At 46.1% G+C, this 13,838-nt stretch overlaps 4 protein-coding genes across 6 annotated transcripts; 3 read left to right on the top strand and 1 right to left on the bottom strand.

Annotated features, from left to right (window-relative positions):
• The first annotated feature begins 308 nt into the window (after window positions 1-308).
• On the top strand, window positions 309-1,824 carry LOC124693563 (probable aldo-keto reductase 2). Of its 2 annotated transcripts, none has more exons than XM_047227046.1 (5): window positions 309-550; window positions 682-882; window positions 1,003-1,160; window positions 1,272-1,374; window positions 1,461-1,824. In XM_047227046.1, exons 1-5 carry the CDS (start codon window positions 323-325, stop codon window positions 1,800-1,802), a joined length of 1,032 nt encoding a protein of 343 aa, XP_047083002.1. In that variant the 5' UTR covers window positions 309-322; the 3' UTR covers window positions 1,803-1,824. The 2 variants fall into 2 exon arrangements, with proteins under 2 accessions (XP_047083002.1, XP_047083001.1); XM_047227045.1 differs by having other exon boundaries at window positions 988-1,160.
• Window positions 1,825-5,462: 3,638 nt separating this feature from the next.
• LOC124693564 lies at window positions 5,463-7,512 on the top strand. The gene is made up of 4 exons (XM_047227047.1): window positions 5,463-5,659; window positions 6,237-6,307; window positions 6,434-6,569; window positions 7,350-7,512. Exons 1-4 carry the CDS (start codon window positions 5,503-5,505, stop codon window positions 7,439-7,441), a joined length of 456 nt encoding a protein of 151 aa, XP_047083003.1. The 5' UTR covers window positions 5,463-5,502; the 3' UTR covers window positions 7,442-7,512.
• Window positions 7,513-8,124: 612 nt separating this feature from the next.
• On the top strand, window positions 8,125-12,399 carry LOC124693562 (uncharacterized protein sll0005-like). The gene is made up of 12 exons (XM_047227044.1): window positions 8,125-8,334; window positions 8,448-8,597; window positions 8,823-8,990; window positions 9,123-9,372; window positions 9,469-9,617; window positions 9,700-9,825; window positions 9,991-10,134; window positions 10,254-10,341; window positions 10,816-11,189; window positions 11,415-11,741; window positions 11,884-12,099; window positions 12,219-12,399. Exons 1-12 carry the CDS (start codon window positions 8,140-8,142, stop codon window positions 12,351-12,353), a joined length of 2,322 nt encoding a protein of 773 aa, XP_047083000.1. The 5' UTR covers window positions 8,125-8,139; the 3' UTR covers window positions 12,354-12,399.
• A 195-nt stretch (window positions 12,400-12,594) lies between these two features.
• Window positions 12,595-13,737, bottom strand: LOC124693561 (tubulin-folding cofactor A-like). Of its 2 annotated transcripts, XM_047227042.1 has the most exons (4): window positions 13,696-13,737; window positions 13,412-13,565; window positions 12,880-12,966; window positions 12,595-12,804 (listed from the first exon to the last, which is right to left on the bottom strand). In XM_047227042.1, the coding sequence occupies exons 2-4, from the start codon at window positions 13,562-13,564 to the stop codon at window positions 12,787-12,789; spliced, it is 258 nt and encodes an 85-aa protein (XP_047082998.1). In that variant the 5' UTR covers window position 13,565; window positions 13,696-13,737; the 3' UTR covers window positions 12,595-12,786. The 2 variants fall into 2 exon arrangements, with proteins under 2 accessions (XP_047082998.1, XP_047082997.1); XM_047227041.1 differs by having other exon boundaries at window positions 12,880-12,969; window positions 13,412-13,735.
• Window positions 13,738-13,838: the final 101 nt, after the last annotated feature.

The following is a 13,838-nucleotide window of genomic DNA, read 5'->3' as shown; positions in this document are numbered from 1 at the left end:
TGCGGCTCACGCCGACAGTCCGCGCCGCATCCTGAAGTTATCCGGATGGATGTTCATCACATCGGGCTCAGCTCTTTAACCTGCTGAGCAAGAAAAGTTCTTTAACCTGTTGATCGAGGAAAGTTCTTTTACATGAGCGAAGAAAGTTCTGCCCCCAAACGCGACCCGTTGAGCCGAGGGACCTACTCCATGACGTCTCCACCATGGTACAAATAGCGCTGCCGTGTTGCACTGAAAACGCCATCACCATCATCATCAGCATCAGCAGCAGCAGCCATCCCACACGCACGTAGAAAGTAGAAACACACGACGCCCAGACGCCATGGCTTCTGCTGTTCCGGTGGTTGTGCCACGCATGAAGCTGGGGTCGCAGGGGCTGGAGGTCTCGGCGCAGGGCCTTGGCTGCATGGGCATGTCTTGCGCCTACGGCGAGCGCAGGCCCGAGCCGGAAATGATCGCGCTCCTTCACCACGCGGTCGCCGCCGGCGTCACCTTCCTCGACACGTCCGACGTCTACGGGCCTCACACCAACGAGATCCTCGTCGGCAAGGTCGGTTCTGGACTCTAAACTAGTTAGCCCCGTCTTGTCACCTTGACCCTTGAGGGAAACAACGATGACAGGGGCAAAGACATGTTTTTTCGTCTGCTTCGATGTAATGCTCGTATATGATATGATGACAGGGGCTGCAAGGCGGCGTGAGGGAGAAGGTGGAGCTGGCCACCAAGTTCGGCAGCGCGTTAACCGACGGCCAGTGGGAGGTCCGCGGGGACCCGCCGTTCGTGCGAGCGGCATGTGAGGGTAGCCTCGCCCGGCTGGGCATCGACTGCATCGACCTCTACTACCAGCACCGCATTGACAATAATGTCCCCGTCGAGATCACGGTCAGTAGTTATTTGTTCATTCCATGTAAAAAAAACAGCATCACGATATAGCTGTAGATATGGACGAGCCTGGCCGGTTTCTTGACTTGTGTGTTCTGTCGGCAGATGGGCGAACTCAAGAAACTAGTGGAAGAAGGAAAGGTGAAATATGTTGGGTTATCTGAAGCCTCGGCGTCCACAATCAGAAGGGCACATGCTGTTCATCCTATTACTGCCATCCAGCTGGAGTGGTCGCTGTGGTCAAGAGACGTCGAAGAAGATATAATCCCCACTTGCAGGTATTTGTCCATATTTTGTCTTCAAAAGTAGTTCTGTAATGCTTACTTACCTCGCGCCCTGCTGTGTGTAATCATACAAAGAACTTCCTAATTAATTGTTTTTCATTTCAGAGAACTTGGCATTGGAATTGTGGCATACAGTCCGCTAGGCAGAGGGTTCTTATCCAGTGGATCTAAACTGGTGGACACATTACGTGAGGACGATTTTCGCAAGGTGAATGAAGACAAGTATAGCCATGAAGACAAGTACGGCTACGTACCTTACTTTTTCTAACAAATATCTCCTCAATACATTCCCAGATTCTCCCAAGATTTCAACCCGAGAACATGGTGAAGAACGCTGCCATATTCGAGCATGTAAGTGAGATGGCTGCCAGGAAAGGATGCACGCCGTCCCAGCTCGCGCTGTCCTGGGTTCACCACCAGGGAAATGATGTGTGCCCAATACCTGGGACGACAAAAATTGAGAATTTCAACGACAACGTGAGAGCTTTGTCTCTCAGGATCACGCCCGAGGAGATGGCTGAGCTAGAGTCCTATGCCGCCATGGAGTCTATTCATGGTGATCGGTATGCCAGTTCCATCTACACCTGGAAGGACTCTGAGACCCCTCCCTTGTCATCATGGAAAGCTACTACTTAGATATTTCTTGTGGGGTTCGCTATGCTCATGGTTCCTGCATGCCACTGGTTGGAAATAGCTGCACGTCTCTTAATGGCATACTACTAAACTAACGGAAGTTATACTTGGTGTAATTAACATGAAGATGCTACTTCACCCGCAAAAAATAAAAACATGAAGAATGCTACTTACGAAAGGCTAGCCACTTTTTTTTTTTGCCTTTTGTTAGATTTCTGCGGCTATGTGCATGTAAGTTATGGAGATGTGTGGTGTAAGCTCTTTTTAATTGTATCTTCACAATGTTATCTTATGAATAATAAAGCATCCTTTACCGATGAAAAAAAAACATGAATTTGGTTTTCTCCATTTCGGGGAGGATCTATACCCTACTATGTGTATCTGCTCTAACTAAAACGTTGCAAGACCATATATACCCCCTATTACTTAAACTACACTAGTAAAAATGCACGTGCAACTTGTGAACAATATTCCTTAATAAGTTTGTATGCAAAATTTACATTAGTCCACAAATAGATGTATCACAACAATTTGTTCTCGAGGTGTGAATATTTCAGAATAGACAGCAGCAACACAATATTACAAGTTCCTTCGCGCGCCAAGGGGCTGAGAAGAAAAACCAGGAAGCGATCCAACACAAATATGAGAAGATGATCTTATAACTCAGCAAAAGGTAATGGATCGAGCACCGTTAGACTGCAGAAAGTGATTCTATTGGCGAGCTTCATCTTCCACACTGCTACTCAGACCCTGCCCTCGTTGAGAGACGACATGTAGTGTTTCAAAATAAATAGTTCATATCTGCATAAACAAACCGAACTGGATAGAGGAATGACATCGTTCTGTAAAATCCTTTTCAAGTTGTAATAGCATGACAAGCTGGAAGAGAAATTGAGGAAAAATTATGAACAAGCATTAACAAACTGAATCACTTGTACAATTTCTAACAACACAAATGCTCCCGTTAGCAGTTTCTCCATGCTGACACTAACAAAATGCTAAAATCACACTTTACATGTTATTTGCTATCAAAATTCTCTTCTTCGTGGATTGCAAGAACTACTGGCATCGCAAATTAGGTGACCATTAAATACTAAAGAGTGTTTTTCTTTGCCACGACTTGATAAACACGTGTATGAATAGCCCATAAAAAATAAGTATACCAAAAAAGTAACTTATCTAAGGGCAATACGTCCCTGTATCATTTGGGAAAGCGATAATAGCTGTCATTAGCACACGTATAACTAACAATAATTAACTGCCGAGAGAAGTATATTTCAAGTTTTACCAGTATCCAAATTCTAGACAACTAATGTGAAGCAGCAATTGCAACACTTCAAACACCCTAAACAATCACCATGATCACAGTTGACGCTCCCGCATATAAAAGACATTGAGCAAACTTGGCAGGAAGGGGAGATTTAGCTACAGCAGTCCCGTTTCAATATAATGTGTAAATAACTAAATCGAAACGTATACAACAGCTATTATTCAAGATAACAAGAAGTAAAGAACATCAGCCATCGAGTGGCTCTTAGTTTGCTCCAGAGATCCTCCCCTACATCCCGTTTAATTTCTCACAATTTATTTTCGTGTGGAAGTGCTTCAGGAGTTCATGGCATGTCCAAGACCTGCCATGTAATTTTTCCTAGATAAATCATTTGTTTTTTCCTGCATTTAGGAACATCCAATGTGAATGTGAATGTGAATGTGTATGAGTAAGTTTCAATAATAAGGCAGATAAAATCTAGTGCAACAAGCCTGTATTATATTTTAGGATTACAAAGAGCAACATTCTTTAAACAAAAAATAAAACACCCAGCGCTTGCCTGTATCGTCATTTAGCCACGGGCTTCCACATCTCTGTAGGTAAACTGATAATTTATATAGGGAGTCAAGGAAGAAAAGATGGATTGGGTTGAATCTCAGAGTAATGAAATTTTTGATAAATTATATTTTGGGAAAAGGGAATTCAATTTAATTAAAGTGGTATTCAAGTTAAACCAGACTACATAAACCAGAGCATAGAAAAGCTGCAGAGTGTGATGGGAAGAAAGAGCCACATCTTGCATGACAAAGGGAGCAACGGAGGATCCTTCCGCAGCACCGAACAAACAGATACATGCATGTTGGTTGCTCGCCAGACCCTGCTTTCAAACATACGTGGTCAGAAGCAGGTCTTGTTGTTGTTGGGTTTCGTCTGAAATGGGAAGGCGAAATCATATGGAAGGCATCAAAATTGATAATTGAACTTGCATAACAAATTGATTTTATGATCAAGTGTAAATAAAATCTAGAAAACTATCAGCATTTGAAATTTGGTATGTACTAAAAAAATATTGTACTAACAAAGATAACAAAATAAAAAAAATTAATAAAGATCTAACAATGTACTAACAAAGACATAAGAAATGAACCAATGCATGCACAAATGCCGCGACAAGAAAAAATACACATGATAACTTCCATCTCGTCTGACCAAACGAACCACGATAATCATATACTAAATTTGGAAAACATTCACCCTCCATATGAGAGCATGAAGCAAAATGTGGTTTCATATAATTTCCCATTTCATTTTGAGCCTACTCAAATGTGGATCAATACCAAAAGTTCAAGATTTCCAAGCCAACAATTAAAGTTGTAGGTAAAAGATTGGTTTCTCAATTTTTAGGAAAAAGTCTACATAACCCCCACAACTTTCGGGTTTCAGACGCAGCACCCCCTCAACTTTAAACTGGCTTACTTAACCCCCTCAACTATCCAAAACCATGCAATTGACCCCCCGGGGCCATTCTGGGCAGTTTTGCACGATGGTTTTGCCACGTGTCGTTTTTTTATTTGTCCACAATGTCAACACACAAAAAGGGACATCCGCACAACGGAGTGGCCAGCATCAGCAATGCATGGTAGCGGTGAATGATGTCTGGGTGAGGTCATGGGGGCATGGATCGGGAGTGGAGCAACGAGGGGAGGCGGTTGGGCAGCGAGAGGGACTGAATGGTCCCGGGGCGTGATGATGATGATCACCGGAGCGGAAGCGCGCGGCGGCGCTCGTCGGCCAGATGCCACGATGCACGAAAACGACCATTGTTTGGTCGAGGAGGACTACCAGCTCACCTTTCAGGACGATGGAATGCTTGGCGGGACATATGAATCGAACTAGCGGAGCTTGGTCAGAGGCGGCGAAAAGGCGGACCGTGAGGTTGATTTCCGAGTTCCCTGCATAAATTTTCGAGACGAGGTGGAAGAGGAGGGTAAGGCGAAGCTTTTCAACTACTAAGTCTGGTATGGGGCCGTCCTTGGTGCCGGTGCGGTCATGGTCTTACATGGCGGTGGTCAGGAGCTCGTGGGGAGGACGATATGAAGGGAGAGAGGGTTAAGGTGGTTTTCCCCGCCGCCACGTCAACAAAACAATCGTGCAAAACAGTGGCCTCAGGGGGTCAAGTGCATGGTTTTGGATAGTTGAGGGGGTTAAGTATGCCACTTTCAAGTTTAGGGGGTGCTACGTTGAAACCCGAAAGTTGTGGGGGTTATGTAGACTTTTTCCCAATTTTTAACTGGGCCGCAGCCCGTTCTGCGGCCTTTATTCTAAAGCGTACCACCGTGCTCCGGTTGGTGGGGTGGGCCTCGTCCGCTCTCCTCATTTCCTTCCAGGGTCTTCTCCGGCGAGCTGTGCGCCACCGCCGCCGCCGTCAACAGGATGGACGCTCAGGCGCCGTGGAGGGTGGGCTCCAGGGTGTCGTACAAGAACGCCACCCTCGCCTTGTGCGCCATCAACGCGCTCGCGGTAGCCCTCCTCCTCCGCAACCACTTCTCGGCCTGGCCGCGCCTCGCCGGCAGCCACCGGTTCGACTCAGGTACGGAAGCGTGATCCGCAGCCGACTGTGGTACTTAAGAGAATCTGGTCTGCAGCTGGACCGTCCGGGTCGAGAAATCTGCTCGATTTGGTCCCAAATGTGGCACGATTAACTGCATCAGGCGCAGTAAATCTAACCCGATTGGGAACATTTTCCTGCAATTCAAGTAAATGTAGTGTATGATCTTTGAATAACACCAGGCAACACGAAATTTGGGCTTCTTCGTTGCAAGCAAGGTCACCAATTTTTTCCTTTTTTCATTCGGAATTCCAGACGAGCAGAGCTTTCGAAGCTTGCAAGTCCAGAGTGTGTCTATTTTATTCAAATACAAGACATGTCCCTCTTGTCACAGTAACATGTGTAGCTTTGCATGTTTAGGCCATCATATACCAGCACCTTTCCTTTATCGCATTAAATATCCTTGAAGCTTAGATGGTTTATCTTTCCACTACAAATGCTGGATTCATATCATGGGACACAACTTCTTTAGGAGAAATTAGACCATACAGTTTCAATGTACTTCACTATTGATTGATAACTAAACCGAGTGGAAACACCGGGCGCTACTGTTTGGCAGCTCAGCTACGGTACATATGGGAGTCTGAAGAGTTGCGTCGTGCGATGGAGCCCGTAGATTTGATGAAGAGAGTAAGTCGATGCACACTCTGTCCCTTTGTTTCTCCTGATCTGAAGAAAGAAAGAATACTCATCGTGTTGCCACACAAACAAGAAAAAGGTATCACTTAGTGGTAATGCTCATCGATTGTTACACAGGTGAAGGAAATTGAGCAAGAATCTTACGGTGAGCATGGCATGTCAACGCAAGAAGATCCCAAGCAGACGGCTGCCGTTGACTTATCAAACAGGCTCAAGGATTTACGGCAAGGGAATGATGGCAGCAGCCAAAGAGGTTATTTAATCCGTCTCTGCCTCTTTTCTTCGCTGCATATTTAGGAGCATGCTGTATATTCGGCAGAAATAGCTATACTATCTCTGTCAGTTTGAACCTGGAGGATTTTCATGCATGGTTGTGCAAGTAACTGGTTTGAAATGCTGTTTTATTGCTGTCTGTGCCCCATAATTTCAAACGCCTTAGGACGGCAAGGTTACAGTATTTTGGTTCAACAGTGCTGCAAGCTCACACGGTTAAAATTTAATCTTGCTGATTTACTGATACACTGGATCCACACCAGTTTACATTCAGTGCCTTTACTGTGGCACACAGCATAACATTATACTCCATGGAATAGGATACTGGTTTACACAGTGGAAGTACCAACCAAACTAATATGCAAATCATACACGTGGACAGGCCATAACTTGGAGCGCTTCATCACATCACTTATAGTGTGAAACATGGAATTTAGTATTTTGCATGCTTAGCTAACATTAATTCTAAGCTGGTCTTTTATGCTCCAGCAATCCATTCTAGTCCACTGCAAAGACAAAGACAGGAAACCATGAACGATGCAAATTAGGGATACACTTGCGTCCTTCTCTGCAGGAAGCAATGTTTTGTTTTCTAGACAAACTGGAAATCTGCCGTTCTCGAGCAGTACCGCTCTGTGATCAATAAGCCATGGACTGTTTATGCATTTGTTAGAGGCGGGCACGTAGCATGCCAAATGCTTCTCTAGCTGGCCTGGTAGCCTGTAGAACCTAACGATCTCTTGTGTGAAAACATGGTCAGCTCTGGAGGAGTGGCGCAAGCGGAAGATGGAGCGGGCGAGGCAGCGAGCGATCGACAAGGACGCGATGATGCCTGGGACGAAAGCACGGTGAAGCGTATGTATGTATTGGAGGCGTCCCGGAACGCAAGGGCGGCATTCTTCCTTTGCTTAGTTCGGAGCTGCTGCGGTGCGTAAATAACGATATTCTTCTGCTTGTTGGGAATGACAGCACTACTGTCACATAGCTGCATGATCGGTCATGTCTGTAAGGTGACCTGGGACACTGTCGTCCTGTGTCGTGTCTGTGAATTCACCTGTAACACTGTTTTTCTGGAGAAGAAACGAAGATCAGATGGGTGGTGTTAGTGATGTGTCTTGCATTTTGCCAGCAAACGCAAAGAGCCGTGTTGTTCTTCGACGTTCCTGCAAATTAGACTGCCTGTGTAGAGGAGAAGAGTGCATCATGATTCACTGGTCGTTGAAAGCAACATTGTTGTCGATTTACCTTACCGTCCTCGCACTCGGGTGAGTGGTAGAGACAGACCTGCTCCACTGGTATTCCCGCCGTCCACGCGTTCGCCGTGCGCGCGAGGCGAGAGGCCACTGCCACCACAAGCGCCGCCCGCGCGCGTGGCCGCGCCTCCGCCCACCACCACCGGCCCGCCCTCCCCCACCCACCGCGAGGCAAAAAGAGCACCGCGGCACCGGCAGCCTGAAAAAAGTTACTCCCGTCCACCACCACTCCAGCTCGGAGTCTCCGTCCGGACTGTATTCGTCTTCACCTCCCGCCGTCCCGCGCGCCGGGCCGCCATGGAGGCCACGGCATCGGCATCGGCGTCGGCGCCGCACCTCCTGCACTGCGGCGGGTTCGGCCGGACCCGCGTCGCGGGGCTCGTTTCGCCGCTCCCGCGCCGGCGCCGCCTCCGCCGCGTGCTCGCCGTCGCCACCGAGCCCAGGCCGCCGCCGCCGGCCTCCCGCCAAAGGGCTGCCGCCATCACCTCCACCGTAAGCACCTCTGTCCCGCTGGGTGGGCGCCTTCTTTCTGCCACGATGATGAGATGATCTGTTCCCTGACACTCGGTTTTCTTTGCCTGTGGATGATGAACCGACGAATGCAGAGGTTCGGGGACGTGTCCCAGGAGATCAAGCGGGTGCGCAAGCAGATGGAGGAGGACGAGCAGCTGGCCTCCCTCATGCGCGGCCTCCGCGGCTCCAACCTCCGCGACGACCAGTTCGCCGACAAGGACGTCACCATGCGCCTAGTCGAGGTCCGTCTCCGGTCTCCCTCACCTCAATCCCCATATCCCCCCACCTCCATCCCCAATCCACTCTCGCCCGCACTTCAACATCTCCACACACTTCGATCATTCACACCCATGGAATCAGACAGTTTACCCGGTCATTTTACTATCTGAATGAATCTTGCTGTACACTCACCTGCAATAGCATGCCATCTGAACTCTGACACCCTTTTTTCTCTTGTCTGATTCCAGGTGACCAACACCGAGGGCCTGCCGCTCGTGTACAGCCCGGAGATCATCTCAGCCTACTGGGGGAAGCGCCCGGGGGCCGTCGCCACCCGAGTAGTGCAGCTGCTGTCCGTGGCCGGGGGCTTCATCTCCGGCATCATATCCGACCTCATCGGCGACAAAATCAAGGAGGTACTGCCGTCACCACTCACCAATTCATACAACACCTGTGCAGTGCTGCTATTTCCTTTGATCGAAAACGGTGTATACCAGTCCATCCATCTACTCAACTAACCCACGGATCTTCTCTCTGATGGTTGGTAGAACGAGGTGACGCGCGCGATCGAGCTGAGGGAGATCGTCACGTCCCTGGGCCCGGCCTACATCAAGCTCGGCCAGGCGCTGAGCATCCGGCCCGACATCCTGTCCCCCGCAGCCATGACCGAGCTGCAGAAGCTGTGCGACAAGGTCCCTTCGTTCCCGGACGACATCGCTATGGCCCTCCTGGAGGAGGAGCTCGGCAAACCATGGCAGGAAATATACTCGGAATTGTCTCCCTCCCCAATCGCTGCAGGTAAATTATGCTGGAAGAAATCTTGGTGTTGTAAGCGTTGCTGCACTGACCAGCTGAGGCTGAGCTAATTGAGTGTACCGTATTATCGTGCCGCAGCATCTCTGGGACAGGTATACAAGGGCCGGTTGAAAGAAACGGGAGAACTGGTTGCTGTGAAAGTGCAGAGGCCGTTTGTGCTCGAGACTGTCACCATAGATCTGTTCATCATTAGGAATCTGGGGTTGGTCCTCAAGAGATTTCCTCAGGTAGAAATGGAATACTCTTTCGTATCGTTGGTGAGAAATGATCGTAAAGGCAACTCATGCTGAAGTTACTGAATTCCGCCAGGTCGCCCTTGATGTTGTTGGCCTAGTAGATGAATGGGCTGCCCGATTTTTCGAAGAACTTGATTACATAAACGAAGGGGAAAATGGCCTCCGCTTTGCTGAGATGATGAGAGAAGATCTTCCGCAGGTAATCCCTTTGGTAGCTTAGTAGAAGCAGTGTAATGATATGGTTGTACTGAGTGATTTTATTTTTGTACTGTTGGGTTTTTTTTTTTAAGTATTTATTACGGTGTACACTTGCAAGTTTCACTTTCATGCTGTCCACTTACGAATTTATTCAACAATCTTCCAGGTTGTTGTGCCAAAGACATATCCTAAATACACGTCCAGGAAAGTTCTTACTACAGGGTGGGTAGATGGAGAGAAGCTATCACAAAGTACTGAGGACGATGTTGGGTCATTGGTTAATGTAGGAGTTATATGCTATCTAAAGCAGGTTTGTTTTTCTTCTTCTTTCCTGTACATTACTCATGTTATTCAGAATTGCATGATTGCACACGTACTTTCTAATGGGAAGAAGTGTTATTTATTCAAAGACATTTTTGGTCATTGCAGTTGCTTGATACTGGATTCTTCCATGCGGACCCACATCCCGGAAATATGATTAGGACACCAGATGGAAAGCTTGCCATTCTTGATTTTGGTAAGTCAAGAGTATGAACAACCTATGCTTCTCAAGTTCTTATGTAGAACCTTAAAAAATTGCTCTGTTTCTCATTAACTGGTAAGCAAAACTTATAAATGTTTATTGATTCGGTGTTGCAGTAATGAAAAATTTATAACCTATGCTTCTCAAGTTCTCATGTACAACTTTACAACTTTCTAGTAGTACGATGACTTACTCGCAAAATAATTTCCAACCTGTTTTACTAATTAGTGTGTAATACACTAGATTAAGCATGACAAGTGCAAACGTTTTGATCTCATCATTTGCATATCTTAGCCTGTTTGCCCCTTTTGGTAAACAAATATTGTATAACATGGGAAACTAATTCTGCTGACTAAATTACAGCTGTTTATTCTTATCTTTTTAACACCCTATTTTTTTGTAAATTTTGATACCATCTTCTTTAATGCACATGAAAATAAGTAACAAAACAGACCTTCTTTTCTTCAGGGCTTGTAACAAAACTGACTGATGATCAAAAGTATGGAATGATTGAAGCAATAGCTCACCTTATTCATCGCGATTATGATGCAATCGTTAAGGACTTTGTGAAGCTTGGTTTCATCCCTGAGGGAGTAAACCTGGATCCAATCTTACCTGTGCTGGCTAAAGTTTTTGATCAAGCACTTGAAGGAGGCGGTGCAAAGAATATCAACTTCCAAGAGTTGGCAGCGGATCTAGCACAAATAACATTTGATTATCCATTCAGGATACCTCCGTATTTTGCTTTGATTATTAGAGCAATTGGAGTATTAGAAGGTATAGCTTTGGTAGGAGACCCTGAGTTTGCCATCGTGGATGAAGCATACCCATATATTGCACAGGTCAGCATCTTAACCTTTGATTTAACTTCATGTCATCCGCATGAATTTCTATGTTTTGAAATGATCCGATTTTAAGTATTGCATCTATGAAAAATACATAATACATGCATGTAGATATTAAAATATTACTTCTTTGGTTTCACACAAAAAATCTTACATTCGTCTGTTGTGATGAGAGGCCAAGTTTTTCTATCACTTATTCATTTCTTTGGTTGATTCTAACAGAGGCTACTAACGGACGAATCGCCCCGACTAAGAAGTGCTTTGCGTTACACAATATATGGCAAAACAGGTGTCTTTGACGCAGAAAGGTTCATTGACGTTATGCAAGCTTTTGAGAATTTCATTACTGCAGCAAAAAGTGGTGGTGGGGAGGACATGCAGGGTAACATGGCTGGGCTGGGTGCTATAGGATTCCAACCTACTACTGGTTTAGTTCCTGCATTTCCAGTGGCCACATCGCAACCTGAGAACCCAATCCAGGCTCGGGCTGCTCTTGGTTTTCTACTCTCTGATAGGGGCGACTTCTTCCGGGAGTTCATTCTTGACGAGGTGAGCTCTCGTGTCACAGCAGTTCATAATGATCTGAGGAGTAGCCGTTGTTCTTGGTGCAGTGATTTACCGAGTGCAGGAAAATTTACCTTTAGAAAATTTAAGTGCTTTTTATTGATCCCTCTTGTTTTCTCTGGTGTAGATTGTGAAAGCCATCGACGCAGTTTCAAGGGAGCAATTGCTACAAATTGCTGGATCCTTTGGGATCAGAAATCCGACCCCAGTTTTTGGTATGGTTCCTGTCAGGTCCAGTGCGTTGCTTCCTACAATCACAGAGGAGGACAGGATCATCTTGAACAATGTCGAGAAGGTTGTCAAATTCTTAACAGCTGGGACAGCAAGTCCAACAGCGAATGGGGTATGCATGCTAAACTGTTAGCACTTTTTTTCTTCTCAAGAAAACGCAAAAACGTACATTTTGTATTTTTCTTAGCAAGATGAATTGATATCGATACATGTTCTTTCTTTTTATTGCAGGACGTAAATATCGTGTCTGTAGTACAAGAGCTTCTACCTATTTTGCCGAGCATCTCGTCGAAGATCCTACCAGACATTTTGAGCCGGTTGTCATCAAGGGTGTTCGCACGGGTTATCCGGGAAGCATTTTTGTGAAGCGGTCTTTTTTTCTTCTTCTGACTGGAAACTAGAGAGTTGTTTCTCCTTTTCTTTTTATACAACGATAGAATGTTGTACAGAAGTACGATGTATATAATTATGCCTATATATATGCAGATTAACCACTGTTTAACCAGCAATTCTGACTTGTCTTGCGACACCTTGCATGTGAAAAGAAATGCATCAATAAATAGCAAACACATAATCATTTTTTGAGATATAGAAAACACATGATTCAGTATCTTAGAAGTCAGGCTCATCAGTCAATGGATACACGAACTCATATGAAACATCTCACGGAATGAGTTTCTGATATATCAACAATACAAATCAAGATGACTGCTGACATTTCAACAAAACAAAGGTTTTGAATTCCAAGTTAATATCCAGTTGGCTTAGAGTTTCAACCTCTGGTCGCTCTCCGCCTCTGCTATCTCATCAATTCGGCCTACAATAGATTGTAAAAGCTGAAGACAAGATCACAAATAATGTTAAATTTTGCTAAAAAAAATCAGAACGGTACCAGAGTTGCTTTCAGGTCTGCCACTGCGGCGTCAAGTCTCTTATGGCAGTCTGGGACCATCATCCTTGACTCAGCCAAGACATTCTCCTGAAGAAGTGAATGACATTAAGATGGAGTGCACATCATATATAGCTACAACTTGAAATGACTGCGAGGGTACCAATAATCAACACTTGCTCATCTAAAAAGAGCACTTCCAGTGTAGCTCTATATAATGTGTGCTTGCTCTGATGGCAGACTCTGTTCTAAATAGTGAAGAATTAGAATAGAGCATACTCTGTTCTAACTAAACCAGTTTTTCTGACTTAGCTATCCATTGCCCCCTTGGAAGAATTGTAGAGCAATCAAGTACGAAGAATATCAAGAAACGGGATTCCAAAAACAGGAGCGAAAACATTTGACAAGCACGTTATTACTCCCAAAATCACACTGCATATGATATTAGCAAAAGAAAAGACAAACACTGCATGTCCAGCACTAGGAAGATGAGGAATAATCAAAAGAAAGTCCTGCCAGTGGAAGATTTTTTCACCTGCTGCTTGAGGTCGTCAAGATCGGCGCCTCTGTTCTTCATGACGGCGGTCTTGGCCGCCTCCCTCCCCACCACCTCCTCGTACGACCGCAGCTCCCTGGCCACCCTCATGCACGTCGAGGTCTTGATCTTGAGGCTCCTCAGAGTCGCCATCCTGAAAACGCAAGAACCAGCGGCAGCAACAGATGGATGCAGTGAGCGAAGAGAGATGGAAATGAAGGGATTGTTTCTCTCCAGGGTGTCAGGTCGAGGAGGCGACTGCGAACCGGGAAAGGGTGGCTTACCTCAGGGTCAGGGTTGCTTCTCCGACGAGGCCTCGCGGCGGCGGCGGCAAGGCTGCACGGTCCGGCGGCTACAGGAAGCAAAGATGGGCGGTGAAGCCGTGTGCTGGGCCAAGTAAGCTGAGGATCGGGTCGGTCCAGTAGAA

The sequence above is a fragment of the Lolium rigidum genome, chromosome 2, assembly GCF_022539505.1.
Source record: "Lolium rigidum isolate FL_2022 chromosome 2, APGP_CSIRO_Lrig_0.1, whole genome shotgun sequence".
Classification (NCBI taxonomy): domain Eukaryota; kingdom Viridiplantae; phylum Streptophyta; class Magnoliopsida; order Poales; family Poaceae; genus Lolium; species Lolium rigidum.
The sequence above is the reverse complement of the archived record's forward strand: the minus strand, read 5'-3'. Positions and strand labels throughout refer to the sequence as shown.

Bases quoted from the DNA above. Each gene is read 5' to 3' on its own strand.
- LOC124693561 (XM_047227041.1), bottom strand. From the start codon at position 13,564: ATGGCGACTCTGAGGAGCCTCAAGATCAAGACCTCGACGTGCATGAGG. The intron at 12,970-13,411 runs GTGAAAAAATCT...CATTCACTTCTT, and splicing joins TTGACGACCTCAAGCAGCAG to CAGGAGAATGTCTTGGCTGA.
- LOC124693562 (XM_047227044.1), top strand. From the start codon at position 8,140: ATGGAGGCCACGGCATCGGCATCGGCGTCGGCGCCGCACCTCCTGCAC. The intron at 10,342-10,815 runs GTAAGTCAAGAG...TCTTTTCTTCAG, and splicing joins GCTTGCCATTCTTGATTTTG to GGCTTGTAACAAAACTGACT. The intron at 11,190-11,414 runs GTCAGCATCTTA...TGATTCTAACAG, and splicing joins CATACCCATATATTGCACAG to AGGCTACTAACGGACGAATC.
- LOC124693564 (XM_047227047.1), top strand. From the start codon at position 5,503: ATGGACGCTCAGGCGCCGTGGAGGGTGGGCTCCAGGGTGTCGTACAAG. The intron at 5,660-6,236 runs GTACGGAAGCGT...ACTGTTTGGCAG, and splicing joins CAGCCACCGGTTCGACTCAG to CTCAGCTACGGTACATATGG. The intron at 6,308-6,433 runs GTAAGTCGATGC...ATTGTTACACAG, and splicing joins CCGTAGATTTGATGAAGAGA to GTGAAGGAAATTGAGCAAGA.
- LOC124693563 (XM_047227045.1), top strand. From the start codon at position 323: ATGGCTTCTGCTGTTCCGGTGGTTGTGCCACGCATGAAGCTGGGGTCG. The intron at 883-987 runs GTCAGTAGTTAT...TTCTGTCGGCAG, and splicing joins ATGTCCCCGTCGAGATCACG to ATGGGCGAACTCAAGAAACT. The intron at 1,375-1,460 runs GTGAATGAAGAC...ATACATTCCCAG, and splicing joins GTGAGGACGATTTTCGCAAG to ATTCTCCCAAGATTTCAACC.